Here is a 22,617-nt window from a genome sequence, read left to right as displayed (position 1 = left end):
TACACAATGGATAAACAACAAGGTCCTACTGTATAGCACAGGGAACTATATTCAATCTCCTGTGATAAACCATAATGGAAAAGAATATGAAAAAGAATGTATATACGTGTATATATATATATATATATATGTATAAATGAATCACTTTGCTGTACAGTAGAAATGAACACATTGTAAATCAACTAAACTTCAATAAAATTTTTTTTAAAAGCTTTGTTGTTTACCTTTCATATTTAATAAAAGACTCTGAAAGAGATGAAGTTAAGAGAAACCCAAAATTAGGGACAGAGTTCCAAAACAAATCAACAATAACAAAAACAGGACCCCCTCCCCAAAACAACAACAACAACAACAACAAACTAGACAGAGAAGTAGAAGAATCCACTTAGTGCAATGCCATGGAGCCAAAGGACAAGGGAGTTTCAAACTGAAAAGGGAGACCAGCAGTACTCAAATGTTGCAGAGGTTAAGAATTTGGCTTGAACAAAGTATGATCTTCAAATGAGAAATTTCAGGAGAGTAACTGACTACACAGAAGTGGAAGGTGAGGAAACTGAGGCAGTAAGTAATGAAAGAAATGGGATGGCAGGATCATCCTATTTGAACATGGCAGCCTAAAGTCAGCACTGCCTCCTTTTTCTCCTAGAATCACCTTAAAGTAACAAAAAGAACAAAAGAATGGAAATAGAAACCCCATCTTCAATGAGAGCTGAAAGTGCAAATTACAAAACAGGTGAGAAAGTTTCTAACAGCAACAGAAATTAAGGCCACATGTTAAGGAGGTGGAGAGAGTTTGCTCATGTATGCAGATTACAGAGAAGGCCTATAAGAGACTCTTCTGGATGAGAGGCATATCCCACCAAAACACTTGGCACAGTGGGAATGGTGTCCTTGAACTACGAGTGGGAGCTTTCCTGGATTAGATTTGGTCTCAAAAAGCAGTGGAGACAAAGAAATAGAACAGGAAAGCCATAGTTGTAGGAATCAGACTGTTCCTGTGAAAACCCAAAAGTTTAAATTTAAGAGACACGTGAAAGATCTTACCTAGAGACACAACAACGGCTTATCTCCATTGACTGGGGAGAAGTTAAAGGCTAAACAAGTCACACGTAAGACTCTCTGGGTCATAAAGAGCATAGTCCTGATCCCTCTCCACTATGAACTTTAGGCAAGTAGCTGGTCTAAAAAACACCTCACTTTCTTTAAAGCAGATAATCAAAATAAATTTGGCAGAGATTTTATACAAGAGAGTACAAGAAAATACATGAAAAAACACATGGCAGATGGAGAAATAAAAACCTCGTCATTAGAAAAAACTATCAGATAGCTGAAACAGATATAAAACTACTTAAAAAAAAGAAAGCCACAAAACAGATGAAAGCCATAACCCACACATTTTTAAAATGATGCAGTTGCCTTTTTGAAGAGCACAAAGCAGATATACAAATTCATGGAAGAAGTTTCAAGACAACAGAAAAGAGATGATAAAATATTAATTGGCAGATCTTAGGAAAGAAGTGGAAAATTAATACTATTACAGAAATATGGTGAAATCTGAAGGTATACTAGACTAGAGAGAACAGACATTGTTGAAAATATTGTAAGGGTCAGAGAAGACAAATTATAAAATACAGTAAAATAAAATGCAAACAAATAAAAAGGAAAGAAAGACTGAAGAGAAAACAATAGATACCAAAGACAGGCAAAGGAGATCTACATATTCATAACTGGAGTTTCTGAAAGAGAAAACATAGTGGTACAAAGGCAACAGAACAAGTATTTAAAAATACAATTCAGAGAAATATTACAGAAAAGAAGAGCATTTAAATCTATATATTGAAAAAAACTCCATATTGCTGAAAAAACTGGTATAGAATGGTCCATACTGAGACATATTCTAGTAAAATTACTAGGCCTCAAAGATAAAGAACACTTTCTACATTCAGTTTCCCCCATTTCCCCCCTCCAAAATCAAGTCGCTTATAAGGGCAAACAAATAATCAGGCTGGCTTCACACTTTGCCACATCAACACTCACATTAGAAAGCAGAAGAGGGGCTTCCCTGGTGGCGCAGTGGTTAAGAATCTGCCTGCCAATTCAGGGGACACGGGTTCAAGCCCTGGTCCGGGAAGATCCCACATGCCATGGAGCAACTAAGCCTGTGTGCCACAACTACTGAGCCTGAGCTCTAGAGCCTGCGAGCCACAACTACTGAGCCCACGTGCCACAACTACTGAAGCCTGCTGCCTAGAGCCCATGCTCTGCAACAAGACAAGCCACTGCAATGAGAAGCCCGTGCACTGCAATGAACAGTAGCCCCCACTCGCCACAACTAGAGAAAGCCTGCACACAGCAATGAAGACCCAATGCAGCCAAAAATAAATAAATAAATAAAAAGAAAGCAGAAGAGCAGGCTTCCTTGGTGGTGCAGTGGTTAAGAATCCACCTGCCAATGCAGGGGACATGGGTTTGAACCCTGGTCTGGGAAGATCCCACATGCTGTGGAGCAACTAAGCCAGTGTGCCACAACTACTGAGTCTGCACTCTAGAGTCCGCGAGCCACAACTACTGAGCTCGTGTGCCACAACTACTGAGCCTGCGTGCCACAACTACTGAAGCCTGCACACCTAGAGCCCGTGCTTCACAACAAGAGAAACCACCGCAATGAGAAGCCCAAGCACCGCAACGAAGAGTAGCCCCCGCTCACTGCAACTAGAGAAAGCCCACACACAGCCACGAAGACCCAATGTAGCCAAAAAAATAAATAAATTTATATTAAAAAAAAAAAGAAAGGAGAAGGGCAATGCCCTCAAAATTCAAAAGGCGTTGTGAGCCAAGAATTTTACAGCCAGCCAATCTATCATTCAATATGAAGTACAAAGCTGGACATTAAGAGAGTACAGTCAACTCAAATTAGGTGAGAGGGGGGTGAAGAAATACACTAATTTTATTATTGCTCATGGAAGTTAACGGGCACTTGTAAAGAAGTAAATTAAGCATATTTTATAAAGTAGCAGTAAGAAATTACCAATAGGAAAAAAAAACTAACTTACCAAATATTCAGAATTAAAAATACAAAAGAAAGAAAATAGCTACAGTGAAATGCTTTTTAAAGCTACAGAAATAGCAAATATGCTAGTTGTTCTTTTAAATGACAGAAACAAGACCAAACATATCTGTGTTATAAATAAATGTAAATAAGTTAAACTCTTCTTTTTAAAAGAAAGACTGTTAGATTAGATTAATGAGAGCTAGGTATCTAGGCATCTGATAAGGAATTTAACAACATGGAAAGAAAGAAGGCTAGATAGAACCCTCAGGGGTTGGGTTGAAATTGGAAATATCAGTATGAACTCATGGGTTGGTTAAACACACACACACACACACACACACACACACAGAAATGTTTATGTATGTAAGTCTATATAGGTGTGTTTTTATATACATACATATATACATACACAGACCATAACTACACATATACATACACATATATTTTCCAGCTCTGTCCATTAAGAAGTCCTGGAAGCACTGACACCCTAGGAGCAATGATTATACTAAAATCCCAGATTTTGCTTTCTAAATACCACCTGCTGCTATAATCAAGCAGGGATCCTTGAAGAAGTGACTGATTTGAGAACTGGGACAAGTACGTGATGAGCTTGCCAAGAATGCAAGACCTGAGGTCTGTCATGAGGAAATATTGAACTGATCGAGACTGTGGACATTTTTCATAATAAAAGGCCTGTAGTCTTGAAGACTGTCATGTGTACGAGAGGAAGGGAAAAACTGAGGAACAAACTATTTTGAAGGAGACTGATGCAAACTAAATGCAATGCATGTTCCTGGAGAGTTTCTTGGACCACAAGAAAATAAGAAGGATTGCTGGAATGGTTGATAATTTTGAATGAGGTCTGCAGACTGCATGGCAGTGTTGCCTCAATGCTGATTTCCTGGTTGGAAGGTTGCATACTAGTAATACAAGAGTGCATCTTTGTGTGGGGAAGTGTACACTGCAGTACTTAAGGATATGAGGCATCATGATAGAAAAAAAAACATAGAAAAAAAGAGAGAAAGAGAGGTGGGGGGAGAGAGAGGGATGGAGGGAGAGAGAATGGTTAAACAATTTGGGAATCTGGGTAAAGGAGATGTAGTAGTTTTATGCAGCTTCTCTGTATGTTTAAAATTATTTTTTTAATGACAATAAATCAGCCTTAAAACAGTCAATGAAAAATAAAACTTTATAAATTTATTTTTCAAAGAAAAGATAAAGCAAAGTTATTCAAGCCAAACAAAAGGACAATGTGAATTTAGGTAAAAAATATCATTAAACAAGACCAAGAAGGAGAACTTTTAATAATAAGGTATAATTCTTCATGAAGATAATAAAACCTATATGAATATGCCCCAAATAACATATCATGAGCATTTAATAAGCAAAAATTATAAAGACAGAAGAGGAAGTAGACAAAAACACTTTAATAGTTGGAGACTTTAACTCTCTTAGTCCATAAGAGAGCAAGTAGCCAAAAAATTAAAGATGCCAAATATTTGCACACATGCAAAATGGCACACTCATAAGGTTATTCATTATAGCATTGTTTGTAATACCAAAGATTAAAAACATCCTTTATGTACATCAATAGGGAGGCTGGTTAGATAAATTATAGTCCATACATAAATACAGTGCACCTAGAAAAGGAAAATGAGGAACCTTGAAAAAAGCTCCAAGATGTATTGCTAAGTTAAAAAAAAAAAAAGCAAAGAACAGAACATAAGCAAGGTATATAATATGATACCTTTTGTTTTAAAAAGGAGGGGAAAATAAGAATCTATACTTGTATTCACTTTTTTTTTAACATCTTTATTGGAGTATAATTGCTTTACAATGGTATGTTAGTTTCAGCTTCACAACAAAATGAATCAGTTATATATATACATATATTCCCATATCTCTTCCCGCTTGCGTCTCCCTCCCTCCCACCCTCCCTATCCCACCCCTCCAGGCGGTCACAAAGCACGGAGCTGATCTCCCTGTGCTATGCGGCTGCTTCCCACTAGCTATCTACCTTACGTTTGGTAGTGTATATATGTCCATGCCTCTTTATCGCTTTGTCACCGTTTACCCTTCCCCCTCCCCATAGCCTCAAGTCCATTCTCTAGTAAGTCTGTGTCTTTATTCCTGTTTCACCCCTAGGTTTTTCATGTCATTTTTTTTTTTAAATTCCATATATATGTGTTAGCATATGGTATTTGTCTTTCTCTTTCTGACTTACTTCACTCTGTATGACAGACTCTAGGTCTATCCACCTCATTACAAATAGCTCAATTTCGTCTCTTTTTATGGCTGAGTAATATTCCATTGTATATATGTGCCACATCTTCTTTATCCATTCATCCGATGATGGACACTTAGGTTGTTTCCATCTCTGGGCTATTGTAAATAGAGCTGCAATGAACATTTTGGTACATGACTCTTTTTGAATTATGGTTTTCTCAGGGTATATGCCCAGTAGTGGGATTGCTGGGTCATATGGTAGTTCTATTTGTAGCTTTTTAAGGAACCTCCATACTGTTCTCCACAGTGGCTGTATCAATTTACATTCCCACCAACAGTGTAAGAGGGTTCCCTTTTCTCCACACCCTCTCCAGCATTTATTGTTTCTAGATTTTTTGATGATGGACATTCTGACTGGTGTGAGATGATATCTCATTGTAGTTTTGATTTGCATTTCTCTAATGATTAGTGATGTTGAGCATTCTTTCATGTGTTTGTTGGCACTCTGTATATCTTCTTTGGAGAAATGTCTATTTAGGTCTTCTGCCCATTTTTGGATTGGGTTGTTTGTTTTTTTGTTATTAAGCTGCATGAGCTGCTTATAAATTTTGGAGATTAATCCTTTGTCAGTTGCTTCATTTGCAAATATTTTCTCCCATTCTGAGGGTCGTCTTTTGGTCTTCTTTATGGTTTCCTTTGCTGCGCAAAAGCTTTTAAGTTTCATTAGGTCCCATTTGTTTACTTTTGTTTTTATTTCCATTTCTCTAGGAGGTGGGTCAAAAAGGACCTTGCTGTGATTTATGTCATAGAGTGTTCTGCCTATGTTTTCCTCTAAGAGTTTGATAGTTTCTGGCCTTACATTTAGGTCTTTAATCCATTTTGAGCTTATTTTTGTGTATGGTGTTAGGGAGTGATCTAATCTCATACTTTTACATGTAGCTGTCCAGTTTTCCCAGCACCACTTATTGAAGAGGCTGTCCTTTCTCCACTGTACATTTCTGCCTCCTTTGTCAAAGATAAGGTGACCATATGTGCGTGGGTTTATCTCTGGGCTTTCTATCCTGTGTATTCACTTTTATATGCATAAAGAAACTACTAATGTGGTTGAACAAGAAACTGACAACTGTGCTTAGTAATGCTGGGCAGGACTGGGTGAATGGGAGAAAGGCTTTTCACAGTATAATTCTGTTCATTGGTTTTTAAACCTTGTGATTATATTATTTATTCAAAGAATTACATTAAAAATATTTTTAAAAGCAAAGAGTAAGACATGAAAGACTTAAATAACGTAACTAATAATGTATGTTATTAACCTGTCACAGTAGTTTTATTCTAATATACAGTCTCCTTTCTGTCTTTTAGCCATCCCCTAAATTCTAACTAGGCCAAAGACTGTACAGAATAATAGCTACATGTCCCAGCTTCCCCTGCAGCTAGGTATAGGCATACGACTAAGTTAAAGCCAATGAGTGTGTCCAGTGCCCTTGAAGAACAGGGACAGGCCCTGAGCCTCTCTTTCCCTCAATTCTACCAACTGAAACTCAGACATGGCAGTAATCAATCTGACCATATAGATGAGGTCAATATCCTAAGGAAAACAAGTACCAAGACAGAAAGATTTTGGGTCCCCGACACTGTGAAGGCATCAAATCTGCCCTGGCCTATTTATGCTTTTCCAGTTATATGAGACAGAAACAAACTTAAGTTTATGCTATTGTTAATTTAGGTTTCTGTTATAACAGCCAAACTATATCCTCATAAAATACATGAACTCATACAAATACCCATATATCAAACCATTAATAAAACCTTAATAAAGTCTACGAAGTAGAAATAATATAGACATTATCCGATTACTATACAATAAACATAGAAAACTATTAACCAATCCAAAATAAAATAATTCTACTATCTCAGTGCCTAAAAAATTTTCTCTTAAAACAACTTTTGAGACAAAGGAGAACAAAACCACAATTGCAGAATATTTATAAATTAACAGTGATGAAAACCTACACATAAGAAACAATAAGATACAGCTACAGCAGTGGTCAGAGAAAAAAGTATAGTCTTAAATATTTATGTTAATAAATATATTAATAAATATTAAAAATGAAAATAAGCATCTAACTCAAGAAATTAGAAGAAACTACACGAAAAGAATTTTAAAAGATAAAAAGCAGAAATTAGTAAATCATAAACCAGAAAAATACATAATCCAAGAGTTCATTTTCAAAAAAAAGAGAAATACATCATTTTCTAGTTTAATCAAGACACAAGGGAGAAAACTCTGATAAACAAAATAAGGAAATTATTTTAGAGACACAGAAGAAACCAAAAGAAAACTATTTTAATCATTTGTGTGTAAATAAATCTTAAAACTTGGGTGAGATAAACAATTTTTTAGGAAAATACAATATATCAAAATTGGCTACCATACAGAAAATCAACCATTTACCATGTAAGAAATAGAAAAGACTGTATAAGTTAAGCTTTCCCCAAAGCACCAGGTTTAAATGGTTTCAATGTTGAGTTTATGAAAACTCAGGTACAGGCCTCATTTGAATGTTACTTTTAACACCCCCAAAAATGTAAAAAGAAAGAAAGGTCCCTAGTTTTTTAATGAAATATCCATGATATTGATACCTAAAACTGAGAAAGAAATTGAAATATCCATGATATTGATACCTAAAACAGACCAATCTCACTTTCAAATGCTGAAATCCTAACTAAAATGTTAGCAATAAAATTCAGCAGTACATTAAAAGAATGATAAATTCTGATCAAGTGGGGTTTATTCTGTAAATGTGTGGATGGTTCAATATATAAGATATTAATAAAATTTATTTTATTAATAGATAAAGGGAGAAAATAGTTATTTTCATAGAAACTGAAAAAAGCATTTAGTAAAAACTCAATACCGACAGGAATGTGGATACTTCTTTAATGTTTGAGTATATGCTTCCTTACTCTCTACAATATAGTGAATTATCAAACAGGGTCTTTTTCTGGATGATTTGTGATCATTCTTTATTTGTTAGAATTCTTTACAACTATTTGACATATGTGTTGAGGATGGTTTTACCAGAACCTATTTTTATGTATTCAAATGTATCAAACTTTCCTTTTATAGCTTCTGGGTTTTGTGCCTTACTAAGAAGGGTCTTCTCCATTCTGAAACTATATAAAAAAAGAATCATCACTTGTGGTTTTTTTATGCATTTAATGTTTGTTGTTCAAGTCTTTAATTCATCTGGAATTTATTTTGGAGGAAGGATTAAGGAAAGATGTTAACTTTGTTTTTCCTACAATGTTGGCCTGTTGTCCCAACACAAGTTATTGAACTTTTGCTCCAATGATCTGAAATACCAGATTTTTCCTGTTCTAAGTTCCATGATAGAGTTGGGTTTACTTCTGGACATTCCCTGCTGTTCTACTGACTAGTCTACTGAAAAGACAGTATCAAAACTATTTCAATATCTGTAGCTTTATAATATTTAACATATGGTCCAACCAATTTTTATTACATATTAAAATAAGAAAATTTTGGGAATTCCCTGGAGGTCCAGTGGTAAGGGCTTGGTGCTTTCACTGCTGAGGGTCCAGGTTCAATTCCTGGTCAGGGAACTAAGATCCCACAAGCCACGTGGCCAAAAAAAAAATTAAAAAAAATAATAAATAAATAAAATTTTTATATGGGAAAGACTTCTGGAATTATGACAGAATTCAAAGGGAAATTATTTTACCCACTTATAACTTTTTGTGAATGTATAACATAATGAAAAAAATGACAAACATTTACTGAGCACCTACTATGTGCAAAAGCTTTTGTGAGGAACAGAGGTGAAAGACATGATGTTGCGGTTCACCAAGGATCGTCATTCCAGTGAGGAAGTCCGAGCACTTACAGAATCAGTGTTCATTCTCTGTCTCTTTCTCTCACACACGTTGTCTTTACATAATCAGTTTTCATCTTCTTTCTGTCTCTCATACACACTCACATGCACACACTATATTGTAAAACTTACACGTACCTGTTTGATTGCTTTAACAGCCAAAGTAACTGAGAACAAGACTGCCTGACTAATGCTGCTCTGACAGGAAATGTTACAAGCTGATTTAGTTCATTACATATATATTCCATCTCTTTCACCATTATCCAACTGTAACCTGAAATGAAAAGAAAGATATTTAACCTTTCTAACCAAAGTCCTACAAGTCAATTAAGTAAAAAACTCAATTACATATGAATAGGTAAATTCATAGGTAATTCATAAACATTTCCATTTGGATTCAGAGAAATTAAAATACCACTTAATGCAAGAAAAAATTTTGAGTGGAAAATGTAGATAAAAAATTAAATCTAGGTAATGTCACAAGTGACCTAGAGCAATAAACAAAAAATTAAAACATTAGAAAGGAATTTATTAATCTCTCAAGTAAAAAAAAGGAAATTCTGACATATTTACTTTAAAGATTCTAAGGCTCTGCATCATTAATATTCTCGATAAACTTATATCTTCTGCTTGTTGTTAAGTTTTCTTTTCCGAGAGAAAGAAAGAGTATTTACTAGCTGTTTAAGTAATAATTAACTTCAATTTTTGGGGGGGGGGGGGTCTAGTCCAAATTACTTACACATTTTATCTAAAATAGAAATAGTGTTAAAATTGACTTTTATATATGTGTTTTATGTTTTAAATCATGTTTAGACATTGTGGAAAACATATCTGCCTGTTTATAAACAGCTTCAGAAAAAAATCTATATTTTAAAAATAGCCCCTACACTCTATCAAAACTATCCATAGGTTGTAAAAAGTACTGGTCAGTAAAGGAACAATTTACAAAAAGCCTATGTGAATACATTAGTTTAGCAGCTAAATGCCTCATGAAAGAAGGGAAAGGTCTGCTTTCCTTTAAAATCTGGAAAATTATATCTTTTTAATTAGAAAAAGGGGTCGCTAACAGAAGCTATACTTACATTACTTAAAAACTTATAAACTCTCTTTTCTAAATTTTGTAGCAGAAGAAGTAAGGGAGGATAAAACACATGTTGGTAACGACCAGAGGCCAGTGGAGGAAAAGCAGCCTGGAAACATTCAACACAAACAAAAGACCCAGATATGGTTTAACTGGGCTCAAGCCTGAGATTAAAGCCAGAGTTAGACTAAACCGTGACTAAAAGATTAGAATCAGTATGGAGGCTATTAAATTGTTTCTAGTTTACCTTCTTTAAACACTCTGAATTATATGCTATATTCTTTACTGAAACTAATAAAAATTAAAATGATTAGAAAATTAAAATAGAACAAATTTAAAGCATATTATTTTTTTCTCAATCATATCAGTTGTTGGTCCAGAGGGTTATAAACTAAATGTCACTACTCACCAGTTACTCTAATCTCATGTTAGATTTTAAAACTTTACATCTAAAAACAATAGTAGCAAATAAGTAAAAAGAATGCCCTGAACACAAGATAAAGGCTAACATCTCCACTGGCTCTAAATAACTTCTTGGTTAATTATTTTTACCATGTGTTCAGGTGTCCCAGAGCATCTGTTTGCTTAATGGCTGTTTACTGGAAAATCACTATCTAGGAATGTATGAATAAATAGAAAGATGAATCCAAATAGCGTAATAAGTTTCAGCCAGGAGAAAGAAGCTGAATATCAGGTCCATCTGTAAGAGTACATAAAGGGAAAGAAGAAATCCAGCCTAGAGGAGAGTCTCATGGCCTCACATACCCCCTGTCTAGCCAAAGAGAGCTTAAGGGCACCAAGGTTCCAGCAGCCTACATTTGGAGCTCCTTCTAATGTCCAGGGAACAGAATTTGTGCTGTTCATCTGTACACCCACCGACTTCTGACCTCACATTACTTGAAAAGTTTTAATTACCACTTCTCTATCTTTCGTCTGACATAGGGAGTTTGCTCCAAAGTAAAAGGAAAGAAGAAAAGAGTATAGAATACAAGTTCAAAGAGACCAATTCAGGATTCGTTTGTGTATGTAAAGAGGCAGCTTTGGTTATTCTAGACTTTGCAAATAAACATTTTCCATGGAAGCTTGGTGACAGAATGTCACCTATGAATGAGTATCTATCTGAAATAACAGAAGGAAGAGTCATACACACACCTTTAGGGCCAGACCTTTTTCTCCATTAGGCTCTTAGATTTTGCAGAATGTGTTTTTGGTTTTGTGTTAAAGGTATTATTTTTATATTTGAGTATATTTTAATTTGACCAAAAAGGAATACATTTAGAAAATTATCACCTTCATTGACTTTCTCAGGATGCCATCCTGTTGTCCAACCTAGGGAAAATGTCACATCTGGAAAGAAGGATGTCACAGTGTCTATAAAAGGTTTTGCATCCACTACTCTGCTATTTCCATTTGGACCAGGAAGAATATCAGCATTAATCCATACTGGACGCTTCAGATGCCTCTTCACATTTTCCAAGAGCATCATGGATGGTTCTACAGCTGCCAGACTAAAAACAATTTGTTGTCAATGAGATATATTCCTAAAGTAAAAGTAAAAAGTTCTTTTAGACTGCTGGCTTTAATATTGTCAAATTCATAATAAAAGTATAATACCATAATGCCTGAATTAAACAAAATCACAGAGCAGATAGCACTAGAGGGGAAAGCTAACATGTGCCATATCTTAAAATGTTGATTTATACTTACTATTCATGAAGGTACCTAAAAGGGTCTATAAATGTATGAATAATGACACTACATGTAGACAGAGGTTTCAAAACTCTGTATTAGGATCACTCAGTATAAAAACAATTTATGAAAAGACACAAACATTCACTCATCAGAGAATGTATAAATAAGATTTAAAAATTAAATACACTCATAACCTGCAAATTCAAGTTTATGAAAATATCCAAAGTGCACTCAGGCCCCACGTCTCTAATACTGGCTCATGACCTTGCAGAAAAGGGCTTCTTTTCCTTCATGCATACTTGTGTGAGTCTGGACACATAAACACATTTCTAAAAATGATTGCCAAGTGTAAAATTATAACATTTCCTTAAAGCTTTTATAAACTTCATTTTTTCCTTTATTGTAAACACCTTTCCTGGAAACAAGAGACAACTATATTTTAGTTACTTTTAAACTAAAAAGCAGCTTCAGTCTTTTTACTTCCCTACATCTTTTCTAACGGACACATATATCTTGAAACAACAAGATCTTAATCAGCCTACATAATTTTTACTGATTAAAAATACACACACAAACTTTATTGGAAAGCTACGCTACTTATAATTCTGAATGTCTTCTGAACCTTTAAGGCCTATGTTCATTTCTAAGAAAATTAGCTTTTAGTGAATACAGCGATGGGAGGCTAAGAATCTGGGAGACGGATACTGGAAGCGAGAACATCCAGCACCTTTCCTCACCTTTCCATTTTTCTTCTTAATGGATTGGAGTCCTTCTGCCTATGCTTCTACCACTCTTCACCTCACTCCTTTTGGGCCTCCTACTTTAAGAGCAGAAACTGATAACTTCATTATTTATAGGGTCATATTTATTAGTGAGCAAGGATACTGTTCACTAAAACCAGAGGAAACCAGCCCCTCTTTCACTCTGCTCCCATGTAATAAACTGCTTTTTTTCTCACTCTTATGCCCCTGAAATGGAGGCCCTAGATTTTAGTGGATTGATAAACTCTAATGCTAGACCTTACAGACTCTAGTTTAGACGCTGTCATTTCTCTGTCTCAAATGCTTTCTGCCTTGAATGGTATCAATGCCGTGTTAAAAACCACAATTCTGAGATCTGGCCAGCTGTACTTCCTACAAAATTCCCCCATTTTTAGTAGCAAACAACTTGTATCTATTACTCTAAAGCTTGTTTGACTGCAAGTCCCACAGCAGCAGCCAAGTCCCTGCGGGGCTCTGCTCTTCATGGGTGGAGTGGGAGGTAACCTTGAACTAATCCACGCATGTCTCCTCTCCTTTTCCAGAAAGTATTCTTATTTCTTAAGAAATCTGGTGTCTGTGGAGGTTGGATTAAACACTAATTTCCAGTTTACGTTTAGGAGGAAGCTTCTTATGCTTTCTCAATTTAGTAAGCTGACATCAGGCTGTTTAACAATGGTTCGCCATCTGATAATATCTAGTCTCAGCATGTTCTCTCCCAAACTGAAATTCCACCAGCATGTATTAAGTGTCTACTACATGCAAAACACTGCACAGTTAGACATACAGAGCTAAGACACAGAACATAATGAAATAAGAATTTAATGTACATATTCTGTTTTATATGTAAATATTTTAATTGTCACTAATATACACTATAGTAATGTCATTTTCCCTTACCAGAAACTTAAATAAGAAAAACAAAACCTATATTAAGAAAACCACAAAACTTTACTAAGAAGAAATCAACTTTTTGTTGTAGTTTTAATTTTCTGGAGCTTTACAAAATAATTAATAAAATTCCTCTGGAAGAGTACATATGGAGGAAAAGCCATAACATTTTTGGAAAAAAAAAAAAAGACTGAGGATGAACTTTGCCCAAGAGCAAGATACAATGCTTACTACGAAGAATAACATACTATGTTCCTAGTCTGGAAGACTCAATATTATAAATATTGCAAAATTACACTTCGTTCCCAACTAATCTATAAATTCCATGTAATTCTAATTTAAAATATCCGTGGATATCATTCTCAATCCTTACATGTATTAGTATTAAGTTTCCCATAAAGAACTGATAAAAGGTTTGCCAAAATGATCATTTGAAGAGGAGGGTCCTGATCAGTATACTACCTAAAATTTCTTTTTGGTAGTACTTATTTAGGAAATTCCAGGGAAGATATAAACTTAGCTCTTATAGGATAGATTTTTTTTCTAAAAAGTTACTTGTTAAGTCAAACTTCTCAGTACCTATTTTCCTATTAACTTCGTTTAGAAATTGGGGCTAACAAAATAAAAATCATACTTAAAATGATAATAAACCATTTAAAATTACATTCTAAGGTAAAATTCCAGATAAAAATTTTAAATCATCGTGTATTACTTAGTTATTGTGTGTATACAAACAAAATAACTCAGAGGCACAAAACAAGAACTATTAAAATTTGACTATTAGGTCATTCAGCTACTCTTACAGACGTAGTGCAGAGTTCCGGTTCAGAATGTGAACTCTTCAGCCAGGCTGGCAGCTCTCCTACCAATTACGTGACCACAAGCAGGCTACTTACCCCTCTCTGCCTCTGTTCCTTCATCTGGAAAATGAGAATAGGAATAACCTACTTCTTAGGATTGTTATGAAGACTAAATGAATTTACACATTTAATGCTCTTAGAACAGTGTCTGACACACAGTAAGTGCTTATATAATTGTTAGTTAAATTCATTCCCCTTCAAATATGTTATGACCAAAACTCTTTTTTTAATGGCACAGCCTTTCAGTGGTAGCTGCTAGCATTTAGGAATGAAGGAGCTGGTCTGACTGGTGAGGAGCCAAAGAATATATTACAGGGGCTTCGCTGGTGGCACAGTGGTTGGGAATCCATCTGCCAATGCAGGGGACATGGGTTTGAGCCCTGGTCCAGGAAGATCCCACATGCCGCGGAGCAACTAAGCCCATGCACCACAACTATTGAGCCCACGTGCTGCAACTACTGAAGCCCGAGTACCTAGAGCCAATGCTCTGCAACAAAAGAAGCCACCGCAATGAGAAGCCCATGCACTGCAGGGAAGAGTGGCCCCTGCTCGCCACAACTAGAGAAAGTATGTGTGCAGCAACAAAGGCCCAACACAGTCAAAAATAAATAAAATAAATAAATTTTTTTAAAAAAAGAATATATTACAGAGAGCAAGTCTACGGGCAATAGTAAACATCAAAAAAAAAAAAAAAACTGAGCACATGGAAAGACAAGGAGCTCTAAAATTCAGCTCACCAAGCACTAATGATTAAATGCTTTATTTCACAGTACAGAGAACACTGGACTGGCTCCAGGAAACCTGGGATCTGGTCCTAGCTCAGCTCTCAAGCTTAGCTATTGTCACTTAACCTCTCTAGGACTAAGTTTCTTTGTCAAGAAAATGGAGTTGGACCGTTCACTCCTCTAAAAGCTTTAAGATCTTGAAACAGCTTTCATTCACCAACAGTGTAAAGAGGTTGACTGGTACACTCAGGCCCGCAACAACTGATTAGAGTAATCTTAAAAACCCTGTGAGTAAGAGCTCCAAATCCTTATTAATTTCTTGAGATAATTTAATTTAAAAATATTGTTCAAAGATAAGGCAGGATTACCACACATCCTAGATTTTCATAGCAGTTGCCTTCATGGGCCTTATGGTGAGCTTTTATGGTGTCACAATAAATTCCTGGCTTTCCCTCTAATTTTTATACTGCGAAAATACCACAGAAGTAAAATTTTCCGTGATAGCCACAGGGAAGGAAACAACACTTAATCTTGCTCTCTTCATTATCAATGTTTCCAAAATATTATTTTAAAGAAACTTTTCAATTATTAAAGAATTCTAGATAATTCCCCTTCCAAAAATATAATAACACAAATCAAGTAGGAAACGCACTAACTACCCCAACTACTGCCAAATCTCTCTCTCGAACTACTTTTTAATGAAAGTGGTATTTTAAATTTACCGTTCTACTATTACAATGGTCACTTAGGATAACTTCCTATATAAAAATTAACTTAATTTTAGCCTTAAAGGGTTCCCAAGAAACAATTTTAGCAAACAACTCAGTGTGTCTTTGGTCCATTCCTGAAACATATTAGCTTGCAATTCCATTTTCAGTTTAGATAAAGTATAAAGTTATTTAGTCAGGCACAGATATATGAAGTTACTGATTTTTTTTCCATATTGTTATTCTATAACAACTAGGAGACTGAACATGTTTGTACAAATACCTCTTAAAATCCAGTTTGATGCCTTTATTGCTTTTTATAACTTCAGCCAGCCATTCCTGTAAAGTATTATCACTGTTTGTTTCAGGAGGATGAGCCATGATTGGTTGGCCATGCTCTGATCCAGCACTTGGAAAAATGACATCAGCCTCTATCATATGAGCAGTACCTGTCCAGATAAAAGAACTTACATTAATGCTAATAAAATAGGGACTGTAAGAGATGGCATATTCAGTATCCTTTTATTTATTTATTTTTTTTTGCGGTACGCGGGCCTCTCACTGTCGTGGCCTCTCCCGTTGCGGAGCACAGGCCCCAGACGCGCAGGCTCAGTGGCCATGGCTCACAGGCCCAGCCGCTCCACGGCATGTGGGATCTTCCCGGACCGGGGCACGAACCCGTGTCCCCTGCATCGGCAGGTGGACTCTCAACCACTGCGCCACCAGGGAAGCCCTTCAGTATCCTTTTGAGGAAGATAAAAGAAAGGAAAGAAAATAAAATTTCCTGAGTAAAAGACTAAGTGCCAGGTACTATGTCAAGCCTTACATGTTGCACTTATTTGTTACACGTGAGCAAACAGGCAGTGAGGAGTGCAATACCTTTGCCTAGGTCACACTCAAGCTGTTGTCCTAATATTTAATTTCTTCCCAGTATATGGCAAAGTGAGAATACAAAGGGAGGCTTAATAAGTATTTGTTGACTCTTCTGAGAACAAAAATAGTACTTTTATCTTCTCACTCCTCAAATTAGAAACTACAGATGTTTATGTTTGAAATTGTATGTTATAGATTCAGTTCCTTGACCTAAAGCTTGGCTACTATTTAAAAGCACACATCCCTGGAATGGGTAAAGAGCTTTACCAGTCACTTAGTGTGAGTGTGCTTAGCAGGCTCTGATAGACTAACTCCAAAGATGGCTGACAACAATTCCTCCCATATGTATGTGCCTCTCTCCTCATCTCTTTCTCCTCCCCTTGAGTCTGGGCCGGTTTTGTGACTTGCTTTGACCAGTGGAAGGTAGTGGAAGTAAAACTCTCAGTTCTAAGCCAAGCCCTTAAAAGGCCTGGCAGCTTCTGCTTTCATCCTCTTGAAAGCCAGCTACCATGTAAAGAAGTTCAGGTAAGACTACTGAAGACTCAGAAACCACATGGAGAGAGAGAAGCCTCATGGAAGAAAACTAAGACCTCCTGCCCGACAGACAGCATGAAGGTCTCTGACATGTGAGTGAGGCCATTTTAGAATTTCTAGGCCCAGCTGAGCTCCCAGCCAAATGCAGCAACATGAGTGCTCCCAATCTATACCACATGGAACAGAAGAACCACTAGCTGACCCACAAAATCATGAAAAATGATAAATCACTGTCATTTTAAGCCACAAAGTTTTGGGGGTAGTTTATTACACAGTAACAGAAAACAAACAGAAATAGCTACCTGGAAGTGGGGCCCTGCCATAACAAAAACCTGAAACCTGTGACACTGGTTTTGGGATCCAGCAGATTCTAGAAAGGCACTGTTAAAGCAAGTTAGAAGAGCAGTGAGGAAATTCTTTTCACGTAGTGGTGAAACTTTTGATCACGTTGGCACTTGTAGCAACTGGTGGAAGATAGAGAGGGTGCCTAGTCAATTTGTGGATTTGGCTAAGGAGGTTTCCAGGCAGAATGTTGAAAATGCCAACGGAGTTTCTTTTAGCTCCTATGATAAAGAATGGGAAGAAAGAGCTGAGTTAAATAATTAACTATTTACATTTTAAGCAGCATAGAGAGGAAATATTTCCAACTCAGGACTTGTGCTGAGTTAGAAAATAAAACCATTCTTTCCAGCTGGCAGGAGATTCTCAAAGTAGGAGAAAGCCTCAGGTCAAAAGTCAAATCCAGGATGCTGTTAGTAAACCACGGCCTCGGGATCAAGACCAAACCAAGGATACAGCTACAAGACCCTTTATTAAGACTTCAGAAAGATGATGCCACATAGCTAGACAAAAGAACATTATAGAATCTTAAGGGTGTTATCCCATAGCACCCTAACTAGCAGACCAAGTAGAGAGAGGCCTACCCCAAAGAGATCCAGCAATAAGGTTTTTGATTAAAGGGATGGTTTATAATTTGATATATAGAAAGACTAGTACATTTTTAATAGAGCTGTATCCACTTGGACCTGAAAAAAAAAAAAAGAGAGAGACAGTTCAAAACGAAAAGAAGCCTATGAACTCTCAAATTTCTATTGGCAGGAAATAGGCTGAAAAAGCTACCCAGCTGCATATATAAGTCATTTTCCAATAAGCGTATGAAGAGATGCTCAACGTCATTAACCTTCAGGGAAATGCAAATCTAAACTACAATGAGATACCAATTCACAAGTACTAGGAAGACTATAATGAAAAAGACAATAACAAGTGTTGACAAGGACATGGGGAGATTAGAAACCTCATCCAGTCTGTTGGTGGGAATGTAAGAAGGTGCCGCTGCTTCAGAAAAGCTTGCAGTTTCTCAAAAAAAGTTAAACAGAGTTATATTTGAGATGCAATAGGTCAAGCTTCTGTCTAATTTCATAAAAATTAAGCAAACATGACTTCTCAATAAAGTGGTACTTAGCACAATATATGTAGGCATTCCATCTTCTCTATCAATGCAGTTGTAAAGGAGCATATAGGCCTTGGAATTCCTTAACAGTAATAGTCAGTGTCTCTATTTATTAACTCCATTCATTTCCCATGAATAGAAAAAAAAAATCACTAAATGGCAGTGACAAGGAGTCTCAGGTCCCATGTAAATTATGTTCCTGAAGGTCTCTTTTAAGAATAAGAATGGAAGCTAAGCAGTAGGGGTAAGAGATCATGGTGGCTTGAACTAGGATGATGACAACAGAGATGGACAGATGTGGACTAATTCAAAATATATTTTGGAATAGAATTATAATGTCTGGATAATAGAGCAGATGCAAGAAATAAAGAAAACATAGAATAGATGATTCCCAGATTTCTGGCTTAAGAATACACGGGGAATTCCCTGGCATTCCAGTGGTCAGGACTTGGCACTTTCACTGCCGTGGGCCCTGGCCAAGGAACTAAGATCCCACGAGATGCGTGGTGTGGCCAAAAACAAACAAACAAACAAACAAAAGAATCTATGTGGATTATGGTGCCATTTACTGAGATAGCAAAGATCATAGGAAGTACAGGTTAGTAGACATAATTAAGAATTTCATTTTGAATAATTTAAATTTGTGATGCATGAGAACTCTCTAAGTGAAAACACCAACTAAGCAGTTGGATAGACTAATACAGAAGAGAGGGAGGCCTGGCCTGGAGACATGTTTGTGAGCTGTCCAGCCTCTCTCCCTATTCTCCCACCCCTGGTCCTTGGGCAGAAGCCTTTTGAAGGTCAGGGAATGCTTCTCCTTTGGGAGACTGCCTGGTCACCATATTTCCCAACTCAGGGAGAGCCAGATGAGGAAGTCTGCACATCAAGATTATCACTCCAACCACAGGAGCCCCAGCTTGTGACAAGAGCCAGACAGTAGAAAACAGCTTTGTTTTTTCTGATTTTCTGCACAAGAAAATCCCAAATAGTTGCTACTCACACTCAAAACAAAACTCAAAGAAATATGTTTCTAGAAATGAAGTTAAACTTATCTATCTTGCCTATACTGTTTACATGCTCTAATGCAGCAATTTATTATATTTTTTAATACATTTAGTTGATGACTATAGTCACACTTTTCCTAAATATGTTACAAAGCCTTTTTTTAAAAACTACATTTTTTATTCTCAAAAAGACTTGATGATTTCAATTTTTTAACCAGCATTTCTTTTAATATATATTTTTTAAAAATCTACATGCAGCAATGTTATAACAAAAAAAATTACATTATATGTAATAACTTTTTTAAACAATTTTGACTATTCTGAGGTCGGATGTGTTGACAATGCAACACCAAATGACACTCTTACATTGTTCCTCCTGTACTTTGTTTTTTTAAAACATAGACATTGTTGAAAATCCAGTATCACATGTTAATCAAAATAGAAACAGCTTCATTAATAACAGTTGTACTAAATTTAAGTATTCTGGGAGAAATAAGATAAACCAATGAAATACATGTCTCCAGGAATCTGTTTTCTTTCCTTTGGACTAGAAAGAAATTGCAAGACTAGCCAGAGCTGAGAAAAGGGACTGGATGAAAAACATCCCCCAAACTATAAAACTTGGGGCTCTTGTTGCCTAAGAGAAGGTAAAGAGGTTATTATCTGAAAACTAAGTAACCTATAAAAAATTCCCAGATCAACACCAGACTTCCAGCAACTGGAGATGACTTGCCATAAGTCATTTTTAAAACTTGGCTAAAAGTAAATGATCCATAGTTAATTAAATTATTTCTAGGGATGAGGCTTCCGCATTTACTATTACAAATTGTAAATTTTTAAGATTTTTTCCAAATTTTTAGTTGTTATATAGAAATAAAATTTATTTTGTTCTGATTTTATACTGTCAAAAAAGACAGATTGTCTAAATTAACCTATGAATTATAATCATTTATCTGTAGAATCTTTTTGATTTACTATATATGCAACCATATTGTCTGTACATAACAGCTGTATTATTCCTATCTTTTATCCATTTAAAAAAATTTATATATAATTCACATACTATAACATCATCCTTTTAAAGTGTACCATTCAGGGCTTCCCTGGTGGCATAGTGGTTAAGAATCCGCCTGCCAATGCAGCGGACACGGGTTCGAGCCCTGGTCCGGGAAGACCCCACATGCCACGAAGCAACTATGCCCGTGCGCCACAACTACTGAGCCTGTGCTCTAGAGCCCGTGAGCCACAACTACTGAGGCCCACGTGCCTAGAGCCCGTGATCCGCAACAAGAGAAGCCACCATAATGAGAAAGTCTGCAACTAGAGAAAGCTCATGTGCAGCAATTAAGACCCAATGCAAACAAATAAATAAATAAATAAAATAAAGTGTACCATTCAATGGTTTGCAAAATATTCAGAAAGTTGTGCAACCATCACCACCACCAGCTAATTCCAGAAAAATTCTGTCACCCCAGAAAGAAACGCTGTACCCATTAGCATTTACTCTCTAGTCTCTATTCCTATCAGCTCCAGGCAGCCACTAATCAACATCTTCCTGAAGCATTGCTTTTGCTAAAATTTATTTATTAAATAATCACTGTTTGGTTACTATGTGGTAGGCACTGTTTTAGGTATTAGGGATATTAGAAGACAAGGTTCTTCCCTTTGAGGAACAAAGAAAAGCAATTTAAAAGAGTATCTTTACAATAAAAGAAATACATATTTAGATACATTACCCAGTACATAACTAAGATGCAAAAAATGTGTAAATTTTTACAATAAAACACAAGGTTACAAGGGATTCTTCCTGTTGGAACAGGGCACTTCAAGGGGTGCCCTATCCCTCTGGTGATTTGCTTTCATTCTCCTAAGCTGCTGCAGCCAACAGTTTAGTTAGCCTTTTCATAGCAAAAGGCTAACTAAACTGCTACAGTAATCATCTGATTACAGATGGAGCTAGTAAACCAAAAGGCTTGGTTTCTAGCCTAGGCATAAATATTGCCCAAGGCATTATAAATTAGTATTCAATGACTTCATCCAACAACTATTTATTGAGCTTCTCCTTAGTACACTGTGAAAGACACAAAAATATGTATGTACGACATACAACCTGACCTTAAAAATTTTACCTAAATCACTACAATATATAAGCAAATGTAATAACATATGAGAGTTTTAAATAAGGCATAGAAACGGTAAATCACTTCTGGAAAATGAGAAAATTCTTCCATTATGGAAACTTGTTCATTTTGTAAATAAAATGAGATCTTTTACAAAAATGTTTATGTTAGCCAAGAATTTACACTTGAATCATCTAAGTCTCTGGCACCTGCAAATATGACCAGATATTTTTTTTAAAAACAGTTGACTTCATCTATAATCTAATGTAAATACAAGTAACTAATGACTTACTTCTCAGTGCCTCATTCACTTGCACCTTGTGGTTAGCCGCATGATACCAGATGATCTGGGCGCCATCTTCTGTTGTGATCTGGTTATTTCTGAGAAAATATTCCAGTATGTTTTCACTCCAAGATCCTAAAATAACAGCATTTATATTAAAAAGAAGTTTTTATAGGGTAAATTTTTTTAATAAAAAAAGGGCACAGCATATATTGATAGAGAAAAATAAAGTAATAAAACTGGGAAAATATAAGATTTTAAAAAATTAAGAACAAGTATGAAGATGTGGCAAGTATAAAAATATATATTTATATATAAATAGGCTATTTATGATGTAAGTAATAATTAGTAAACATATAGGATAGTCTGAACCTCAGAACTGTGAGGAAATATGTAGGAAGAAAAAAAAAACTGGTAAGAAGCAGATATTTTAAAGCAGGAATTTTCACATGGTATCTTCTCCAATCC

At 35.9% G+C, this 22,617-nt stretch overlaps 1 protein-coding gene across 2 annotated transcripts in view; it reads right to left on the bottom strand.

Annotated features, from left to right (window-relative positions):
* FAM151B (family with sequence similarity 151 member B) overlaps nt 1-22,617 on the bottom strand; it is a 35,093-nt gene that overhangs the window by 4,988 nt on the left and 7,488 nt on the right. For both annotated transcript variants that reach the window (XR_014296568.1, XM_082652168.1), the window contains exons 2-5: nt 22,159-22,284; nt 16,169-16,334; nt 11,543-11,760; nt 9,310-9,445 (exon numbers count right to left, since the gene is read on the bottom strand). Coding sequence is in view for 1 of the 2 variants with exons in the window: in XM_082652168.1 (XP_082508294.1) it covers nt 9,310-9,445; nt 11,543-11,760; nt 16,169-16,334; nt 22,159-22,284 (646 nt within the window). In the remaining variant the exon portion in view is untranslated. The remainder of the gene's footprint in view (nt 1-9,309; nt 9,446-11,542; nt 11,761-16,168; nt 16,335-22,158; nt 22,285-22,617) is intronic.

The sequence above is a fragment of the Grampus griseus genome (genome assembly GCF_964374135.1).
Source record: "Grampus griseus genome assembly, chromosome: 3".
Lineage (NCBI taxonomy): Eukaryota > Metazoa > Chordata > Mammalia > Artiodactyla > Delphinidae > Grampus > Grampus griseus.
Note: the sequence above shows the minus strand (reverse complement) of the source record. Positions and strands in the feature narration are given on the sequence as shown.